At 42.1% G+C, this 19,923-nt stretch overlaps 2 protein-coding genes across 2 annotated transcripts; both read left to right on the forward strand.

Moving 5' to 3' along the window:
• Positions 1–1,199: 1,199 nt before the first annotated feature.
• On the forward strand, positions 1,200–7,846 carry LOC4331505 (uncharacterized). Its single transcript, XM_015777167.3, has 9 exons — positions 1,200–1,565; positions 2,165–2,252; positions 2,347–2,434; positions 2,545–2,590; positions 2,704–2,802; positions 4,380–4,448; positions 5,723–6,053; positions 6,140–6,273; positions 6,417–7,846. The coding sequence occupies exons 1-9, from the start codon at positions 1,284–1,286 to the stop codon at positions 7,266–7,268; spliced, it is 1,989 nt and encodes a 662-aa protein (XP_015632653.1). The 5' UTR covers positions 1,200–1,283; the 3' UTR covers positions 7,269–7,846.
• A 7,092-nt stretch (positions 7,847–14,938) lies between these two features.
• On the forward strand, positions 14,939–19,923 carry LOC4331506 (probable serine/threonine-protein kinase PBL21). The gene is made up of 5 exons (XM_015777844.3): positions 14,939–15,824; positions 15,911–16,080; positions 16,188–16,377; positions 18,504–18,895; positions 19,236–19,923. Exons 1-5 carry the CDS (start codon positions 15,737–15,739, stop codon positions 19,539–19,541), a joined length of 1,146 nt encoding a protein of 381 aa, XP_015633330.1. The 5' UTR covers positions 14,939–15,736; the 3' UTR covers positions 19,542–19,923.

The raw sequence follows: 19,923 nt of genomic DNA on the forward strand, positions 1-19,923 counted from the left end.
AATTTCTAGATAGAGTCATGTTTTTATCTCTACAACGGATTTACTTCAAATAACATGCTAAAGTTACATTCGTTTTGTTCTAAGTCACTTCTATAATATATGTAAATTACTTTTAAGTTTTACTGAATTTACTTTTATATATATAAGAAGTAACTTAGTGAAATCTAAAAGTAATTTAGACATATCATAAAAGTATTTTGTGATTTTTCATCAAAACATAATAATGTGAGATCTTGTTGTAAAGATTTAATTGTTACGAACACAACAGTGTAATCGGATCGTAGATCGGATGGATAGTTTAAGAGAAAATTGTATTTGAAGTATAGGTGGATGATGCCTCTTATAGATAGAGTGGTAGCTGATTTAGACAAGCCAGCTATCACTAGCTGTGTAGTTACGCCCTTTAGCAAACTGTTTTGTGTGTATGTGTGAATTGGTATGGCAGAGTTTTAGCATCAACTATTTGCACTATCATGCAGTATGGCGATTTTTGAATGTCATTTGCCTCGATACAACATGCTGAGACACATAGAAGTATAGGTATAGCATTAATATTTATCCGTATCTCCATAGTATACTACTATAGTATCTTCTCCATTTAACAACGGTGATCTTTTTCAGAGAGCACAACAGAACACGCACATGTTTTTTTTAGCCCTGGACACGCACATGTAGACATGTATTTAGACATGCAGTAACAGCATCATGTCTCAAAATTTCGTGCTCGAGGATCTGCCTTCTCACACTCATTTTGTCTGATTAAGCACTCTTAATTAAAAAACGGTCTGCCTAAAACACCAGACGGAAAAATGTAACAAAAATTGCGGGTAATAGCAATATAACAGTTGCAAATGTCAAAATTCTTTTGTTCCACTGACATGTGGGCCCACGACCTTCAGTACGCGACCCCTGGAGCACCCACCAATCAGTTTCGCCCACGACACGCGGTGGACCGGTCCCACACCTCCCCCCCACCCCCACCAAACGCGCCCCGAGGCCGGCCGATCCGAAACCGTCTACACGGAGCGCTCGAGCCGAACCCCGCCTCCATGTGGGCCCCACGTATCCCCCTACCCCACATGTCATTGGGTAGGGCGATCCCCCGCCCGAGCCGGACGACCCCGCCGCAACCGAAAGGCCCCCCCCCCTCTCCCAAAGGGAAAAAAAATACCAAACGCACGCAAAGCCACACGCACCCCGACCCGTTCCCAGCCAAGGCCACCCCCCGCCCGCACCACCACCACCACCACCTCCTCCTCCCGCCGCCGCCGCCGCGGCCTTCGATGGCGAAGACCCGGAAGGCCGCGGCCGCTCCGCCACCTCCGCCCCCGCCCCCACCCGCGGAGACCCCAGCGAGGAGGAAGGGGAAGAAGAAGGGGCGGCCGTCCCTCCTCGACCTGCAGCGGCGCAGCCTCCGCCTCCAGGCCCAAAACCCTAGCCCGGCCCCGTCCCCCTCGCGGCGGGACGCCAATCCGTCCGACGAGGACGACGACGGGGTCGGGAGTGGGGGGCGCCGACGGCAGAAGCGGCTCAAGAGCGTCCTCTCCAGCAGCGGCGGCGGCGAGGTCGGGCGCGCTCCCCCCCTCTTACCTGTCGCGCCAATTTTTCGAAATTTGCCCGAGGTTTTTGGGGGCCTCCCCGAGGAGAGGAGAGGGGGGTTTTTGCCGTGGGACACGCGGCGATGCGGTTGCCGTAGTGGTTGGATCTGCGATTTTGGAATTTTTTTGAGGGGGGTGGGTTTCGTGGTACGGCTCGCTCTCGTGGTGGGGAATCTGGCGGGAGGGGGAGATCAGTGCGACTGTGGGAGTGGCACTTGGGGATTTTTAGCTTCTTGGAGAGCGTTGCTTTTTTTGGGCGGGTTTGGATTTTTATTTGGTTTTCCTATGGAGTCCGGGTCTAGGGATCTTGACCCTGTCAGCGCTTTAATCCTTTCCATCGAAGGGAACAGTACGCGGATCTGACAAGTTTTGACGGATTTGACCTTTTTCCTCCCGGATTATTGTGTTGCAAGCGCTGTCCGGGGTTGAAAAAGCGCCAAAAGTCTTCGTTTTTTGTGTGCCAAGTCTGGAGTTTTGCAGCACTTCGCCCTGGCAGTCGCAAAAGGCTGACGTTCCTCCGTTTCCATGGCGAATTCGACTCTGACGGCTGCTGTTCGATGCTGCAGGATGATGAGGCGCCCGCGGCCGCCGTGGTGGTGAAGGTGGAGGTGGAGGAGAAGAAGAAGAAGGTCTCGTCGAAAGCGACCGGGAAAGGTGAGGCTTGGAGGGAAGCCAAGCATTAGTGTTGAAGTGGTTAAAGAATTTGAAATTTTCTCGGGTTAACTCCTCCTTGCGCTTGTGGGAGCAGGGGACGCTGCGTCGGATGGCGGGCCCACTACGGGGACTCCCCTCCCGGACAAAAAGTTGCTTCTCTTCATCCTCGACAGGCTCCAGAAGTGAGTGGCCCGGCCCCATCCTGATGTAGTTCTCTTCTCCCCCCAATAAGAGCTTGCCTCTGATTGCTTCAGCTATGTATGTGTGTATCTCTTCTTTGTACTGCTCCCAGGAAGGACACCTATGGAGTTTTCTCGGAGCCCGTCGACCATGAGGAGGTGAGCAATTCAGTTCTTGGTCTGCTGTGTATTTGTGTTCTGAAGTTTGCAGTGATGATGTTGACAACTGTTTTGTGTTTTGTGTATCTGTTGTTGTGCGTGCTTGCATGCAGCTTCCAGATTACCATGAGATTATCGAGCATCCTATGGACTTCTCGACGATCCGCGAGAAGCTGTTGAATGACTCGTATACCACCCTAGAGCAGTTTGAGGTATGATGCCTGTAGTTTGAGTTGCTGTCTCCTTGCGTGTTGTCTGTTTTATTGGCTTTTCATTCACTGACACTACAGATGTTTGCTTCTGTCTACTGTTCTGTACTTCACGTTTTTTCTATTGCTTTATATCTGCTAAGGCTAGTTCTGTTATTTTCCTGTAAAATCCTAGGTCTCGTGTCTAGCTTCACATGTCTTCTCTCTCTTTTGTTTGTACCACAAGTGTCTATGCAGTTTTAAGTCAAACTAGTTTATCTTCATAATTCACTTTCAATGAATTTGTTGATACTGGTTGTTGGTATTGTTTATGAAGCCACTGAAGTGTTTTCTGCATTTTGGTAACAATGTCAAGGAATTCCTGATTTGAGAAAGTACATTTGGTATATCCTTGTTCTTACACAGGGTCAAATTATTGTTTTTTTTATGAGTTAATGCCTTCATTAATGGAAAGTGCTCTCTGGATTGGCATGTAGAGGTCGCATGTGCTACTTTTTAATGATCATCGTGGACTGTAGCTAAGAGAAAGCCCAGTAAACTTCATAATGATTCCTCCTATTTTAGCTCCAAAGTTGTATCCATTCAATAACTACCAGTTACTTTATGCTCACTATTTATAGTCTTTCCCTGTTGATTTGCCCAACTTAGTGGTGGAAGCTTCGCATTCTTCTCGGCAGGCTAGCACATGGTTCATTTGTGTGCTAACTCAGGCTAAGAGCAATCCCAAATTTGATGGTTCTGTATACTCAAATTGGCTGCTTAAACTAAAAATATCAATATCTCAAAACACTGGTAAACCATAGTCCATATTGAAACTGTACTTCTTGGATAGATTATAACTCTATCTATCCCTTCAGAAGTGAGATTCAAGTTCTGCACTGTATGGTGTTTGAGTCCAATTTTCAAGTTCTGCATCAACTCAAATGATCTGGGGATGTTTGTAAATTTGTTTCTTTCTAGTAACGGATCTTCATGTGAAGTGGACTTCAAATAGCCTTCATGTTTTCTATTCTGGCACAAATGTTCTCCAGCCACTATTATATTTTCTTCATAATGTCTATATTTTGTTTTCAGCCCTATTTTTCTCTTAAAAGTTCTGCGCTTTTCTCTTGATAAGCGTTTCGGAGGAGAGAGTTTGTCATTTCAGGCCATTAAAAAACCTTTTAGCGACACAGATATGGTTGCTTTATTATTTTGTTTTTGGGGTTTATCCGTGTTTATATACCACTGAGTTCTATCAAAGGTCCATAATGTGCTGCTAACGCCAACTTATTGATCTGTCATTGTAACGACTCGGTGGGATATTTTGTTCTTCCATTTTGTACAATGTATTGAGTTTTGAAAAATTGCTGTGTAGCTTTGCACAGCAACATTGTTAAGAGTTTTCCACTTGTCCTGCATATGTTTGCTGTATGGATTTTTTTCTTCTAAAATTAGTAAATCATGAAGCAAATCATAATGGAGTAAGAGTAACACTTTGCTTAAGTAGTTTGGATCTTCGCTTAAAATCTCTTTTTTTTTTTGGCTTTACTAGTATGAACCTTCTCTTAATATCTAATGTTTTTTTAATGATTGTGCAGAATGATGTGTTTCTACTTACATCAAATGCCATGTCCTACAATTCAGACGACACAGTCTACTATCGGCAGGTATCTATTTTACTAATGCTGTAATGCATGTGCCTTTTGCAACAGGACTATGTGATCCATTTTGTAGATATACCGCCGTACTGTTTGCACGCATTCAATGCTTGGTTTATATAGGTTATTCATAACCCTTGCAAATTTCTTATGCTTGGTGCAGTTTCTTTTCGTGAGACTTCTATAAATTTGTGCACCTGTTACACAAATGGCACATTCTTCTTTTTGTTCCTGTTGTGCTTTTGTAGTTGGTGTTTTTATTTCGTGTGAATATCATTGTTACACTAAGGCCAACACAAGTTTTTTTTTAATCAACTTCCTTTGGTATTTTTATTTTGATACTCCTTTGGACTCTTAGAACATTGGAAGTCCATTGGATTTGTGTTATACTGATAATTTCTACAAAGCCAAGACACCTAGGTCGCTATCTTCCACAGTATGTTTCCCCAGCTGGTAGGGATGAAAACGGAGCGGATAGTTTCCGTCCGCTCAGGACAAAAACGGATACGGATACCTTTCGGATCGGATAATTCTCGGATAGTTCGGATACGGATACGAATACGGATATTTTCTCCCGGATACGAATACGAATATGGTACCAGGGTTTCCGTCGGATACGGATAATAATTCGGATATCCGGTGAACGGTGCTATTCGGATATCCGCAGGACCCATGAGACATACCCCATTTCTTTCTAACTCTATAACCTTCAATATACCTTTATAGATTTTAATAGTAGTTTATCTCTTAACACTAGTCACTATTAATATTATTTAAATTTTAAAAAATATTTATAAATTATACCTCATTTTATATAAAATGAGCTAATTATATATGTTGATATTTGTTTCCATTAGAAGTTGAGTTGGTTTTCGTGTTCCGAGAAAAAATTGTTTCCGTATTCGTGTCCGATCATATTTGATTCTTATTCGTATTCGAGATAATCCGTATTTGTTTCCGTATTCGAGCTATCCGTATTCGTTTTCGTATCCGGTAAAAAATATGAAAACGAATATGGTATGAGCATTATCCGTCCGTATCCGCTCCGTTTTCATCCCTACCAGCTGGAATTATACTGCAGCACAAAAGAAATCGATACACTTGCATAAATACGAGGCATTGTATGTAGGATAAATTCCTTCTCTTATCTGGAAACTGTTGAAATCCATTGACGTGATCCTTTCTGTTATCTTTTGTCTTAAGACTATTTTATTTTGCAAGTTAGCCTATCTTTGTGGTCTTTTTGGCTTCCAATTTCCTGAGATGTTCATTTATCTACTTAGGCACGATCTATTGAAGCTCTGGCCAAAAAGGATTTCGAGAACCTGAGGCAAGCTAGTGAGCCTGAAGAAGAACAACAACCCAAGACTGTACCCAGAAGAGGCAGACCACCAAAATATGCAAAGAAAATTGAGAAGACTGAAAATGATGTTTCACCAGATTTATCCAATGCAAAAACAAAATCTGCAGACCATGCTGAAACAATTAGAAAAAGGTTGACTGGGGACAGAACTCGAAATGCAAATATCACAACAAGAGACTCACCCTTTCTTCAACATAATACACCTGGTTCTTTTGCTGGTAAAAGAACAGATAGATTTGGTGATTATTCAGGTTTGTTTTTATTGCTAATTGCTCGTATCTCTACAGTGCTGTACTTATGGAGCTTGAGCATGGCTTGATATCGTGGTATCTTTCAGGGCCTTCGAAGTACGGAAAGAAGACCACCCCGACTATTTCAGATGATGAGCGTCGTAGTACATACGATCAGCAATACTTCCATAGTAGTCCTCTGTTTTCTGCCCTTGGTGGTGAGAGGAAAGTACTTGTGCCGGTAAGCACGTTCAGAAAATTTTGTCCTGAATAATTTATGAATTAAAAGATTTATAAACCTTGCCAACTTACCTACTGAACGTTTGCAACTACTACTTGGTGCATTGCTATCTCAATGCTGAGTTATTTTAATTATGGAAACAGGTGGGACTTCAACAGCAACATGCATATGCTAGGAGCTTGGCGCGGTTTGCTGCAAAATTTGGTCCCGTAGGCTGGGACATAGCAGCAAAGAGAATCAGACGACTACTGCCTTCTGGAACAAATTTTGGCCCAGGATGGGTTGTGGATGGTGAGCCACCTGAGAACTCTCAGTGGCCTCGAGTTCCCATGCTCTCTGATCCATCCATCCAGTCTACTGGTGTTCCAGCTAGCAACGTAATATCCAAGAATGATGAATCCAATCAGAAGTCTGGACTGACTTCGAACGAGGATTCTGGTGAAGAGCATCTAGCTAGAACCGAGCCAGTGGCTTCTACATCTGCATGCGTTAACACAAACTCTGTATCTGCCACCAAGCTAGCTACCAAGTGTGAAAACGGGGCTAATGTGTCATGTGATGGTGTGGGTAGTACTGGACAGACACCTCCCTTGCAGCAGCACAGCCATAGTCGAGAGATCCACTCAAATATGAATGGCTTCACTGCCTTGCCAAACACAATTAGTCAATACGCAGGGCAAGGATTCTTGGGACAGATGCAGTTGACACATGCTCAAGTTCTTGGGATGTTTTCCGGAGTCAATGGCAGAACAAATGGCTTTATCCATGGGCACCCACTGGTGGCTAATAGCATTAAAGCACCACAAAATGGGGATGTTGGAAAGGTAGCCACTAATCCATCACCAGATGCAGGTCATGATTCAGAAGCTGCATTATCACAAACCATGACTAGTTCTGCTCCAAGTTTAAGTGCTGGTGTTCAACCATCAGGTTCCATGCCAAGCGAAAAGTTAGCAAATCCAAAAAAGCACCCGGACTTGGCATTGCAGCTCTGAAGACAATTAGCCATTGACATAGTTCAGCTTAGCGCCGTCCTTGATTGGAAACATGATTCAGAATCCCAGCTTCTCGAGTCCTTATTCTCCGCTTCTGCTATGCTGATGGATATTGTAGCAGCACACTGAGTGGTTCTGAGGGAGAATTAACAATGGATTTCTCGTCGAAGAATAATTCATTGTGAGGCGAGGTCATGGGAAGGAGTAACTAGAGCCGATGAATCGTTTGACTCCCAGCAAATTTGTTGTAAAAGGGTAGGTAGTCTGTATAGATTCTAATCTTATTTCCGATGATAATGTTTCGGATGGGCAGCATCTGGCATCCAATGTGTAACATTATACTAGTGGAGGTATACAAGCAGGGAGGGAGGCAAGTGCATAGGTGTGCCTTTTTCCTGCGAGGATTGATCCGATTCCAGGTTGTATGAGACTGGCGGATGGACGACTGCTGCAACTCCACCCCAGTTGAGCTGAGTAGCAAGTAGCCTGAGTCACCAAAATCTTGCTCTGAGCCCCTGACATGATTCTGTGTTGACATTTTCACTGACATGATTATGTAGTGTTTTAACATTTGTTGATGTTGCTCTTGACTGTACTTCTTGCTCTGGAATCTGGGATACCCGGATACATATGCTGTTGATATTTGATACTTCCCACGGTGCCAGCATCAGGGTTCATGCTTTTGACGAAAACCGTAACGTTTTGAAGTTTTGTCGTGGAGCTAAAGTAGATTTCGAGTGAAACTTCGAATGGTTTTTGAGAATTAAAATCTGAAACAGTAAATCTGGCTGATATTTTGTTGAAATTTGTTGAAATCCGTCGTACTATCATGTGGTAGGATACCCCGGTGCTCAATCCGAAAGGTGAACTCTGGACACCATTCTGTTGTCCTTGGTTTTCACAGCACTAAGGCAATGATTACTCACAGTTTCAATCACGAAGACAGCACGATCGGTCCAGTTGGAAGGTGAAAAAAACTGGGCCGTGCCATTGTCCTGCGGATCTGCATGGACATTGCATGATTCTTTGCAAGGTGGCCTCCATGATCTCCCGCTCTGAAATCCGATATTTGCATCCGTCCAGATCGCAGATGACGAAGACGATCGAGTCGTACCGATGCTGCTGCTGCTGCTGCTGCACCCAAATCGCGTAGATTTTACTACCACAGCAACGCGGAGGCCGTATCAACACGTGAAAACGGCAACGAGGAGGAGAGAGCCCGTGAGGTTGCGCGCCATGGATGGCAATGGCGTCGCATACCATCATCATCATCATCATGCTTGGCGCCGCTGGCCCATTGATGGTGAGCATCGAGATCCGGTTGCCTGCCCCCGGCCATTCCATTACTTCCTCACAGTGAAACTGTTTCGGCCCGTACTGTCCTCCGGTACCAGTGTCGTCCACTGCCTCTACTGTTCCACCTCCACTTTCTCCCCCCAGCAAAAATTGCAGCTAAGCTTGCTGCTGTTTCCATGCCAAGTGTATATATTCAGTTACAAACAAAAAAAAGTACAGTGTCTATATAAACGGAATCCGTTCCTTTGACCTACTGACCTCTGTGTTAACACTGGGTGACTGATATATGGGTTCTCTAATAAGCGAGCCTATATGTTAGTCACCCACGTCAGGAGCGGTACGTTAGCGGAGTCTTATTTTTATGTACACCGGCTAACTTGACTATTTTCCTTCGTCTTTTGAGTTGCAAGAAATTTCCTTTTTCTTATCTATCCGAAAGTATCTCTTTTAATGTGCTCAAAAGATAAAAGTAAGAAAATAATTCCGCGGAGTATAGTGCGACGCGGAGTGAGAAAGGTCTCTCTCTTCGGTTTATTCACTGATATGAAATGAAATTTAGCACTTATTTTTTTATTGATTCCTGGGGCTAGACGAAAACCCAATTAAATAATTGATTCCTATTGAAATAATATTAGGGTTCCTTCGAAATGTACAATTGCGAAAAGACATGAATAGGAAAAAACAACTGAATAGAATCTCCTAGTCATTGTATTCTTATAGGATTTTAAAACATAGGAAACTTTCAAAATTACTGATTGATTGGCACACAGAAAAAACATAGAAATAGGGTTTCATAGTCATTGGGTTTTTATAGGATTTTGAAACACGAGAAACTTTCAAAATTATCGTTTGATTTGCATACAAGAAAAACATAAAAATTTAAGACATTGTAGTAAGAAAACTTAAGGTGAGCCCTCATGTTTCTCTTCGGAACTGTACATTATTACTCTAAAATGATCCATTCCATAAGAATTTTAAAGAAATAAGTATTGCCCCTTGAAAGGAACAAAGGGTTGTTTCCTACTGGAAACAAATCCTTTAGAATTTCTATGTTTTTTCTTTGTTTCAAAGCGGCCTTACGGGTAACATGAATTGAATCCGTGATAAAATCATGCATCCACGACCATATCTCACGCACAGTGATAGTGGTTTCCCACTCGACATCTTGATTTTGTTGGAATCAATCTAGCAATTTTTGTCTATCATTCATCTGCTTGATTGCTATCCAGTAGGGATTGATTGGGACGAAAAGATTGGCTTGTGATCTACGCAAAAAACTCTGATAGACTGATCATGCCGAATCGTCAGGATTTGAGTGGTTTGCAAGGAATGGAAGCATATCTATATGTACTATCATGTTAAGACACAGCTTGGCTGCTTATGATCAGGCGTCCTAGGAACCTAAGTACAACATCAGCAACACGGAATACTAATGCTACCTTACGACCTGATGCAACTGCAAGTGGCCATTGCAAACGCTATAATTTCGCCGTGAATTCATCGAGCGTGCGCGCATGTGAGGCGAGGCATGCGACTTCACATGCATGGAGATGGAGACTAAAGCTACAATCGGTTCACATCCACTTGCCAATTGCTAATTATGCCTAACCTGTCATTCTGTCAAGTTTTAATCCCACATTTCGTCAGCCATTTGGTCCACAATTCTGCAATGGATGCGAGAGTTCAGCGTATGAGTTCTCCGGTTTATGATCTCGCATCTGTCTTATCCCAGTAATTCATATTATGTGTGTGCTTTGAATGACAGTTTCAGTGCAACTAATTGCACTATAAAGTATAAACAATATACTCTGTTTTTTATAATAATGAATAAGAATCCGATATCTATATTTATAAGTGAATATGAAAATAAAATTTACTTATAAATTTTTTTGAAAAAAAATGTATGGAGTACAATCAAGTAATCAACTACCACTTGTCGTCGCACTTACAACATAATGTTAAGAATTTATTGGTCACTCTCCATCCCTTTGGCTAGCTATAGTTCAGTTGTGACAATACTAGTCGGAGTATTAGGCACCAAAACTAACCAGGCACTTGACGCCACTGATTAATTAATTACTCCTAACTGACTGATAAATCAATCTCTTTATTGACGACTGCTCCTGCAGAACAGCACTCCAGCTCTACTAACTAGCTAGCTAGATCCGCGTCACCTGGTGCTAATGATAATAGGAGTACTAGTAATCAGTAATCACGAGCAGTGTGTAGCACTGTTCTGCATTATTGTCCGTATTCTATTCAGCCATTTGTGCGTGTTACACGATGACGAGCTACTAGCGCCATAGCTTAATTAGCCTTTCAGCGCCGGTCATGGGAGAGCCAAATACTCGTTGCTTTCTCGGCACAAATGGACAAATCACAAATGGACAAATAGTGTGATGCATTGCCTGCTTGATTAATTGGAAGGCCTGTATCGCTTAATTCTCTTTGCCCATGTTAATTCGAGTTATCAATTTTTTTTAAAAAAACTGTTTAGATGGTTTTTTAAAGAAACAAGGGGACTTCCTCTGGAATGACCAAAACAGCTTCCCAGCCACCATTTGTGCATGAACACTCCCCTTGATTTGTCCATCCACCCTCAACATTCAACAACCACGATCACACGACATGTGTGACCGTACCTCCTCGCAGAGAAGATCATCAAAGAGAGATGAATTGTACAGCCAAAATGGCTAAATGGGCCCTTGATGAGTTCATGAACATGTTGAGAAGTTCATGGTCCAATTTAACAGGTAATAATACGGCAGTTTGTCTGCCCCGTTCCTGACTGTTGGATCATGCATATTTCCGGTTTCATAATTCAGACTGGCCGGGCCAGGGCTTTCATGCACCTTGTGTACGTATTTTGGACTACTGAACAGCACAAATTCGCACCTACCTCTCAAAAAAAATCAACTTTAGACGAATCTAGACAAGTATTTTATACTCAGAATTTTTTTAGTGGAGAGAGTATACATTTCATCTCATCTTATCACATCATTAGAATCGATTACATAAGATTTCAGTTTGCTGAAAACCAAGCGAAAATCCATAAAAATAGATAACTTTCGATCAACTCCATAAGAAAACCAACTCCGCTCATTTTTCATAAAAATGATCCCCGGTTTTCGCTGTGTTTCGATCGGTATTGGAAACCCTTCGCTAGGACCATGACAAAACCAAAATTACATTAGGTTATTAGGGCCATTATTGGACATTGTTCGCACTGTTGCAAAGTTGGCAACTTTCCCTGAAGTCGCAGGCATGCACCGTCCATCATGTCATGCTGCATGCCCGGGCCAATGCATTGCATGACGCAGCTGCAATCCATTCCGATTCCTGTTTCGTCTGCAAAAGTTTGGACTTGCTCGATGGCGATGATGATACCCTACTCCTTGCTCTCTACGACCCAAATGATGAGTCCATGTTGCAGTTGCATACTCCCTCCGTCAAAAAAAAAAAGAAGATAAACCTGGGTTTCCATGCCCAATGTTTGACCGTCTGTCTTATTTGAAAAAATTATAAAAAAATTAAAAAAACAAGTCATGCATAAAGTATTAATCATGTTTTATCATCTAACACCAATAAAAATACGAATTATAAAAAAATTTCATATAAGACGGACAGTCAAAGTTGGACACGCAAATCCAGAGTTTGCCTTTTTTTTAGACGGAGAGAGTACATGATTATATATCTTGGTATACATTTATCCATCCAGAGATCATAGGTGACCACACTGACTTGTTAATTACTGTCAGATTAACTCCTAATTAGTTTACCGGAGGCACAGGTAATTCAAGGGCTCAGCTTTAATTTGCAGTACTCCTTTTTTTTTTGACTAAAATTTTTTTTATTACTTGAACAGGATCTGTTCAATTTGCAGTACTCCTCATCTGCAGTTAGCTAGTTCAGACCAAGAGTTGGTCCCTTGATACAATTTTACATGTGAGATCACATTCACATGTGACCCTCTCCTCCACCAAATGCAATTCGTGGCTGAAAACCAGAAACCTTCTGAATTTTTTTTAAGCCTGAAACCTCCTCAACTAATTTTCTCTGAAGAAAAGAAGAGGTTTCTGAATTCTGAAACATGTTCCACTCCACACAATAGTCTCTGGTAGCTGTGTAGGGGACATGTCTGATGTCTCACCTCCATATTTTTCAGGTAGATATTGTATTATAGTCTCTATTATATGCCAATAATTGTTTTCAGATATTTTTAATATTGAGGAAAAATCAGGTCTGCTCCATATGATTTCTTTGTGGTACTTGTTCGATTTAGATCAGAGCATTACTAGTTAATTAATGCCACGTACCAAGTCCCATGTATGCGGGCTGTGGACCCCAAGCAAATATGATTGTAGATTCAACAGAGTTTGGTAGCAATTTTGTTTTGCGTCCATCAAGAGCTGCACTGAAAATAGCTTGGGAAAGCATTTCAGGGAACACTTCTCCCTGACATGGCCCAGCTTGGCAGGCCACATTTGACCTTAAGGCAATGGCTGATATGGAACTTGAACAAGAGGATAGAACAAGATGGCACCGACAGATCCTTTACCCACTGTCAAAAGTGAAAAGGTTAGCTATGGCCTCTTGTCATTTTTTTAAAAGGAAAAAATATTTTTTCAGTATTTAATTGTATATCTAGATGCTCTTGTCTTGACTATGCATAGAAGTTGTGTCCAGCTCTTGTTGCATGTACATACTTCACCAGAAGTTTGTTCTGTTTGGAAGATGCATTTGTCTCTCTTGGAGAGGACATAACAGTTTCACAATTTACTATGCAATCGTAGTATGCATCAACCCTGAACAGTAGTGCAGTACTATAATATGCAAAAGTTCATGTTGTTTATTATAATATGCCATATTGCATTGCACAAGCCACAAAAGAGGGGATAATACCAAGGATCAAGCAGGTTTTATCAACACCATTCTAATCCCACACTCCCTTGTAGTACTTGTGATCACCACCCCCAATTCAGAAATCACAGGCTCGTTTAATGTAGATTATTGGATATAGATTATTGCCACGGATCCATCAGTTGCATTATCTTCCCCTCAAGGCTCAAGCTGATGCATAGAAAACTAAACACAAGCACGTTGTTTCATAGTGTTTCTGAAACCCAAGGCGCACACACATGCATGCACCAGCATCTTCCATGATTACTGACACGCTAACCAAGCACTGTTCCCACATCTGAAGCCCTGCACTTCTTCATACCACATTTTTACCTCCACACCGACGCATTTGGAGAAGGGATATGAGCTGAGTAGGGCAAGTTCTCAGCTAACCAATGCAAATGCATTTAAGATTCAGCGTAACTTCGCCTGCCTGAATCCTGGTGTTCATTGATGCTTCATTCAGAGAGAGGCTGAATTTTATTTACGATCTCCACTGTTCGCATTGCACAATTTGCCCTGTGAAACTATAGTGCAGCGACGTATAGTAGTGCATGCTACTTGAACGCCCTTGTCTCCTGCCTCTGAATGGAATTCGATCCTGGTGGTTGTACCATGTATGACTCTCTAATAAACCCCTTTGGTACAGACTGGGATCAATGGCCTGGTCGCCGTGAAGCTGTTCAACCTTCTCGCTTACTCACATGGGTTCAGGTCCTGGTCTCCTGGGACAAAATCTAATGACCATTTCTTTGAGATGAGATCATCTTCATTGTGAGGGATGAAGTCGTGTCAGTATGAGACTATTCAATATGATTTAGATTTCGACGCTAACGAATACTATACGCACGTAGATACACTTATAATAGAATTATAATAAGATTAGTTATTTATAATAGATATCCGCCTCTTTAAACATATGTAAAGTGTTAGGGAGGTATTGGCCATGGTGTGATGAGTGGTGTATACCCTTTATCTAAAAAGAATAAAATTTCCCCCGCAAAAATAAAATAAAATTTTGACTATGACTCTAAACAAATATTTATCCGAATTCATGGCTGATTTGATTTTTTATAAGACGGATGAAGTAAGAGCAAATTTAATAGTATAGCCCACTACTAGCTATAATTCATATATAACCAATCTAATAACTAATTCATATAATAGTTGTTTACTATACTATTAATATATGGTATCACCTATCATACATATACTGCGTCTTAGAATCCGTGCTGCAACTGGTTACAGATTTGTAGCTCGCTGCTCTTATCTCTCACTTTTTATCTTATTAAAATATGTTTATAAATGTCTAATAGTCTGCTATTGTACCTGCTCTAACGGAGAAAAATAAATATGCAAGCTATGTGACAGTGACACGTGGGATCCTCAAGGTCGTCCGTGGGATCCACGTGTCAACCTCGTGACGAGCGTCTCTGCTGCACTGACCTGGCTGCCCACACTCCACAGAGAGGAGTGAGAGTGACAAATACTCAGTACTATCTTGTACACCGGCGATTGCCGCGGTGGAGATCACGCTGGCGATGAAAGCAACGATTTTTACACAAACACATCACACACTACATCAGCAGAGCCAAGAACCCTCACACACACAGCCACACTCCATCCCCAAGCTCGCGGGAAAAGCCAAAGCAGCAGCCAAAGAAATCCACCTTTTCTAGACAAAAATTTTAGACGAACCGCGAGACTGATGGCCGGCTTCCAAATCCGGCAGCCGGGCGCTTTCCCTCTCGATTCCCCGCTGCAGATGAGATGAGATGAGAGGAGAGGAAATCTCCAGGAAAATTTGGCAGGATAAATGGGTAGTAATTGATTGATTGGGGTGGTTAATGCCTTCCAAGATTGCTCCTCTGCTGCTGTGCTGCTAGGGTTGTGCGATTCGGCATGGGGACCAAACCAGAGAGGGGAGGGGGGGGGGGGGGGGGAATGACGACGACGACGCCCCCGTTGCTATAATTCCTTGCCCCGTTTCGCCAAATCCCTCGGGCTGTTGCCTCCTAACCCCGCAATCCCTCCTCGCCGGTTGGTGATCAATCCGGCTCCTGATTTGGAGTTTCTCTTGGGGACCCAGGGTGGCCGTTCCATGCCCGGTTTGCTCGTGCATTAATACTAGCCGCTTCTTGGATAGGAGGACAACTAGTAGTAGTTCTTCTCTCCTCTCGCTCGCTGTTCCTTGCCCCATTCTCTTGGCTTCTTCTTCTTCTTCTTCTTCTTGTTGTGGTTGTGTGTTATGATAAGAGTTCTTCGCCGTTGAGATGGGTTGCTTTGGGTGCTTCTCGCCGGAGGTGGACGACGACCTCAAGCCATCCAAGCCCAATTACCACTCTTCTGACGAATCATCAGGTTCTTGATTTTTTTTTCCTCTCGTGTTTCAGACTTTCAGTTAGTTCCGGTTTTTTTGCTGGGATTGTGACTGTTTATCTTTGCAGGCGCCGACGCGAGGAGAAAGGTCGCGCCGTTGGCGACGGATGGGGGGAACGGCTACGCGCACAGCTTCACCTTCAAGGATCTGTCAGTGGCGACCGGCTACTTCAACGAGGCGAATTTCATCGGAGAAGGTGGCTTTGGGAAGGTGTACAAAGGCAAGATCAATGGGCAGGTGAGTTCAACGACTCCTTCATATTCTACTTCTTGAGATCTTTCGTGCTCCAAGATTTGGTTTTCACTTTATGTTTTTTTTTAATGTTCTTCGTATGTGGTGTGTAGATGGTGGCAGTGAAGCAGCTCACCCGGGACGGCGTGCAGGGGAGGAACGAGTTCTTGGTGGAGGTGCTGATGCTGACCGTGCTCAACCATCCGCATCTCGTCAGTTTGGTCGGCTTCTGCGCGCAGGGTGACGAGAGGCTGCTGGTGTACGAGTACATGCCATTCGGCAGCTTGGAGAGCCATCTCTTCGGTAAGTTTTCCTCAAACTTTGCTGTGCATGATAGCCGCCTAGTTCATGTTGGGATTTGGTGTTTTGAAGAGGAGTTTGTCTGCTCTTGGCAGTTTACATGTTACTGTTGAAATGACTTTCCCTATCTTTTTGGCAGATTACGCGCCAGTGTTAAAATGCCTCATTTTTTGTACTTATTGTAGTTCTCTGCTTGTGATAATTTTTTTTGCCTAACTTTATACTCGACTAGCTCTCCTTCATTCCACTCCAGTGATATGCTTTCTCAAAATTTTAGCCTAGAAGCAATATCCTGATATCTTTCCTCACTAATTGCTTGTTAAGTACTAATGCTGTGTTTATATGAGGAAAAGATAAAAGAAGAAATGGCATGGAACATTTATTTAGCTCAATATGAAATTATATGAAAGGAGAGAGAAACCCTGAACAAGCAAATCGTTGATATCTTCTCCTTTTCCTGGTTGAATAATTGGGTGCTTTTTCCTTCAGTTCCTGAAAAACTTTCTTGACATGTTTCTTTAGCTTTGCTGCTGTGTTTGTAAATGCTTTTACTGCAGCTCCCATACTGCACTGAGTTTTACTCACTTATCAATATCGTCATTCTTATTAACTAAGCGACCATCATAAAAATGTATGTCTGTTCCACAATGCAAGGAAACATTTTAGGACTGTACAATGAAAGTAATCGATATCCATGGCGGGATCATAATAAATCCTCGTATGGTAGTACTAACTACTAACCAATAATCTTGTAGCATTGACGTTCTTTTTTAGTGTTACATTGTAGTATTAGCTCGTTGTTATTATTTCATTTTTAATATAAGAGGTTATTGGTGCAAACAGTTATGTTCTACTATTGCTACAAAGCCTCACTGAAAATAAAAAAAACAAACCAATCATTTATGTGCTGAAAATTTTCACTCTGAAATAGGAGTAGATGACAATGATGATAAAGCTGAGATTATTGATGCACTTATAAAAACAAAGAGATATAAACTTCAACTGAGCAACTCAGCTATCTGTGTTACTAGATTTCAGGATGATATCTATCTCTATTGACTATTGGTGCATCCACCTTATTAGTTCTATTATAATTGAGATTCTGCATTTAAAGATGTAAAATATTAGAATAAACAACAATAAAGGAACTATTCAATAAATATGCCGCAGTCAGTCTACACTTTCTTCCTAGTAAAATTTCTAGCCATATGTCTTTGCCTTTGCCATCTTTCTTGTCCTGTTCACATAAAGACCGAATATGTTTTTGAAGCTTTCAAAAACCATGAATGAGGAACTTTTATTGCTGGTAAGATGACAGGGAAACTAGTTATCTTGCTGTGGGTTATCAACGTAGGGTTGTAGGCCAGTAAGCCAGTTACTCCCAACGACTGGGATGTATTTATTGTCTATTAAATGAGAACTAGGTTATTGCAAAGTTCGGAAGTTCTATTGTATTTGCAATTTAGATTGTGCAAACCATCCAGTTTTTGCAAGGGTGCAAAACTAAAGAAAATAAATCAGATCTATTATTCAGTCAACACAAAAGTTTTGTGATACTTGTTTATTTAATCTCCAACCAGAGAAGCCACCTTGTGTTGATCAACCATTTTCCTAGATGCCAAATTATTCAGCAAAATAATACCTAAGTCTAGCCAAACTGTCCCCACGGCTAATTATTAAAGCTCGTAGGCCTTCATGGCTTGTCTCATGCCTGAGCAGCACATGCTCTCCTGAATGATACCAGCATTAGCCTGCTAGGTAATGGACATGATGTGAATCATCTTAACTTCTTTTTGAAGATTCCTCATTTTTGTAAATTTACAATTTGTTGAGATGAAGTGTTATTCCATATGATATCACTGATAATTCCCATCCCATAATGCAACTGTGAAACAATTGAATTTGCCATGCAATTATGTGATAGAATTTTGGAGCTGTGCATTATCAATTGCTTGTATTGATATACTTGATGTATTTTAGGCCACTGCTTAATGCTACATTCTGAAATTCCTTGTCAGCAGCTAGTTCTATATTCAGTAAAAATATCATCATCCACCCTACAATATTTTTTTATTCAGTATTCATCTTGTACATTTCATTGAATTGATAGAAATTTCACCTTTGAATAGATGTGCCTCTTGGCAAGCAGCCACTGGACTGGAATACACGCATGAGGATAGCTGTTGGAGTGGCCGAAGGGCTTTCGTATTTGCACAATGTGGCTGATCCGCCTATAATTTACCGTGACATGAAAGCAGCTAACATTCTGTTGGATGAGGACTACAGACCAAAGCTCTCTGATTTCGGACTAGCAAAAGTTGGACCAGTCGGTGACAGAACTCATGTCTCCACCAGGGTTATGGGAACTTATGGCTACTGTGCTCCTGACTATGTGGTGAGTGGTAAGCTTACCATGAAATCTGACATATACAGTTTTGGTGTTCTCCTGTTGGAACTGATCACCGGCAGAAGGATCTACGATGCTTCAAGGCCTAAACCAGAGCAGAGTTTACTAACATGGGTAAGCAGCTTTACCTTCTCCTAGTTTATGCTTCCAGTGTTCTATCTCTTGTTCTGCTGCTTCTCAAAATTGGCCTGTCATAGTTTTATTATTAGAAATTTAGAACATGAAGTATCATGGTGTATGCTGTCTATGCAAGTCCAATTATTTGACAATCCTTTAATTTCAATGTTTCTGGTTCCTGTTGGGTTGATACTGCTGATATAATCGCCCATATTGCCATGGCATATTTTTATATGAATATGAGATGACACATTATATTCCTCGTAAAAAGCTTAAATTCTTTTAAGGATTTTAGCTCATTAATGCTTTCACTTTTTTTTGAAAACAATTTTTGCAGTCAAGACCATTTCTGCATGACAAGAGGAAATTCTACAGGCTCGCTGACCCAGCTCTGCACGGGTGCTATCCAACATCTGCACTAAATCAGTTGGTTGTGATCAGCATCATGTGCCTCCAAGATCAGCCCCACGTCCGCCCAATCATCTCTGATGTCGTAATCGGCCTGAACCATGTCGCAAGCCAGCCATATGTCCCTGAGCGCTCCTCAGTGTCGCTGAGTTCCCCAGCAAGGTGCGGGTCACCACAATATGCCGGCACGCCATCTAGAAGGCGAGGCGGCAGAAGAGTTGCTCAGTATGCATAGCCTAGACTATATCCTTGTCTCAAAAGAACAGCAAGATCTCAGTCTGGTGAGACGGGTAGATAGTTGAAACTGTCAAAAATGCCATATAGTCAAAGCCTTCTTGATTCAAGAACCGGTCTTTAGCAACCCGATTGACACAGTTTGCTGTGAGATTGGTGATAGTTTGAAGCTGACCATGATGACTGTTGTTCTTTCATGCCTTTCATTGTTTTCAGTTCCTTAATTCTGTTGCCAGTGTACATAGCATCATCGGTTGTGCTCTGCTTGGGCAGCAGCCATCAGACATGCATCAGTCCGGCCTGGAAGCATGGGGACAATGTACTTAATTGGGATTTTGATCAAGTTATTTAATCATGTACAAAGCTCTCATGCCTTTGCTGCA

Source organism: Oryza sativa, chromosome 3 (genome assembly GCF_034140825.1).
Source record: "Oryza sativa Japonica Group chromosome 3, ASM3414082v1".
Lineage (NCBI taxonomy): Eukaryota > Viridiplantae > Streptophyta > Magnoliopsida > Poales > Poaceae > Oryza > Oryza sativa.

What these genes read in the sequence shown, in the direction of transcription:
- LOC4331506 (XM_015777844.3), top strand. Translation starts at nt 15,737, where the DNA reads ATGGGTTGCTTTGGGTGCTTCTCGCCGGAGGTGGACGACGACCTCAAG. An exon ending in AAGGCAAGATCAATGGGCAG is followed by an intron (nt 16,081 to 16,187) that starts GTGAGTTCAACG and finishes TGTGGTGTGTAG; the next exon opens with ATGGTGGCAGTGAAGCAGCT. An exon ending in CTTGGAGAGCCATCTCTTCG is followed by an intron (nt 16,378 to 18,503) that starts GTAAGTTTTCCT and finishes ACCTTTGAATAG; the next exon opens with ATGTGCCTCTTGGCAAGCAG.
- LOC4331505 (XM_015777167.3), top strand. Translation starts at nt 1,284, where the DNA reads ATGGCGAAGACCCGGAAGGCCGCGGCCGCTCCGCCACCTCCGCCCCCG. An exon ending in AGCCCGTCGACCATGAGGAG is followed by an intron (nt 2,591 to 2,703) that starts GTGAGCAATTCA and finishes GCTTGCATGCAG; the next exon opens with CTTCCAGATTACCATGAGAT. An exon ending in TAGATTTGGTGATTATTCAG is followed by an intron (nt 6,054 to 6,139) that starts GTTTGTTTTTAT and finishes GGTATCTTTCAG; the next exon opens with GGCCTTCGAAGTACGGAAAG.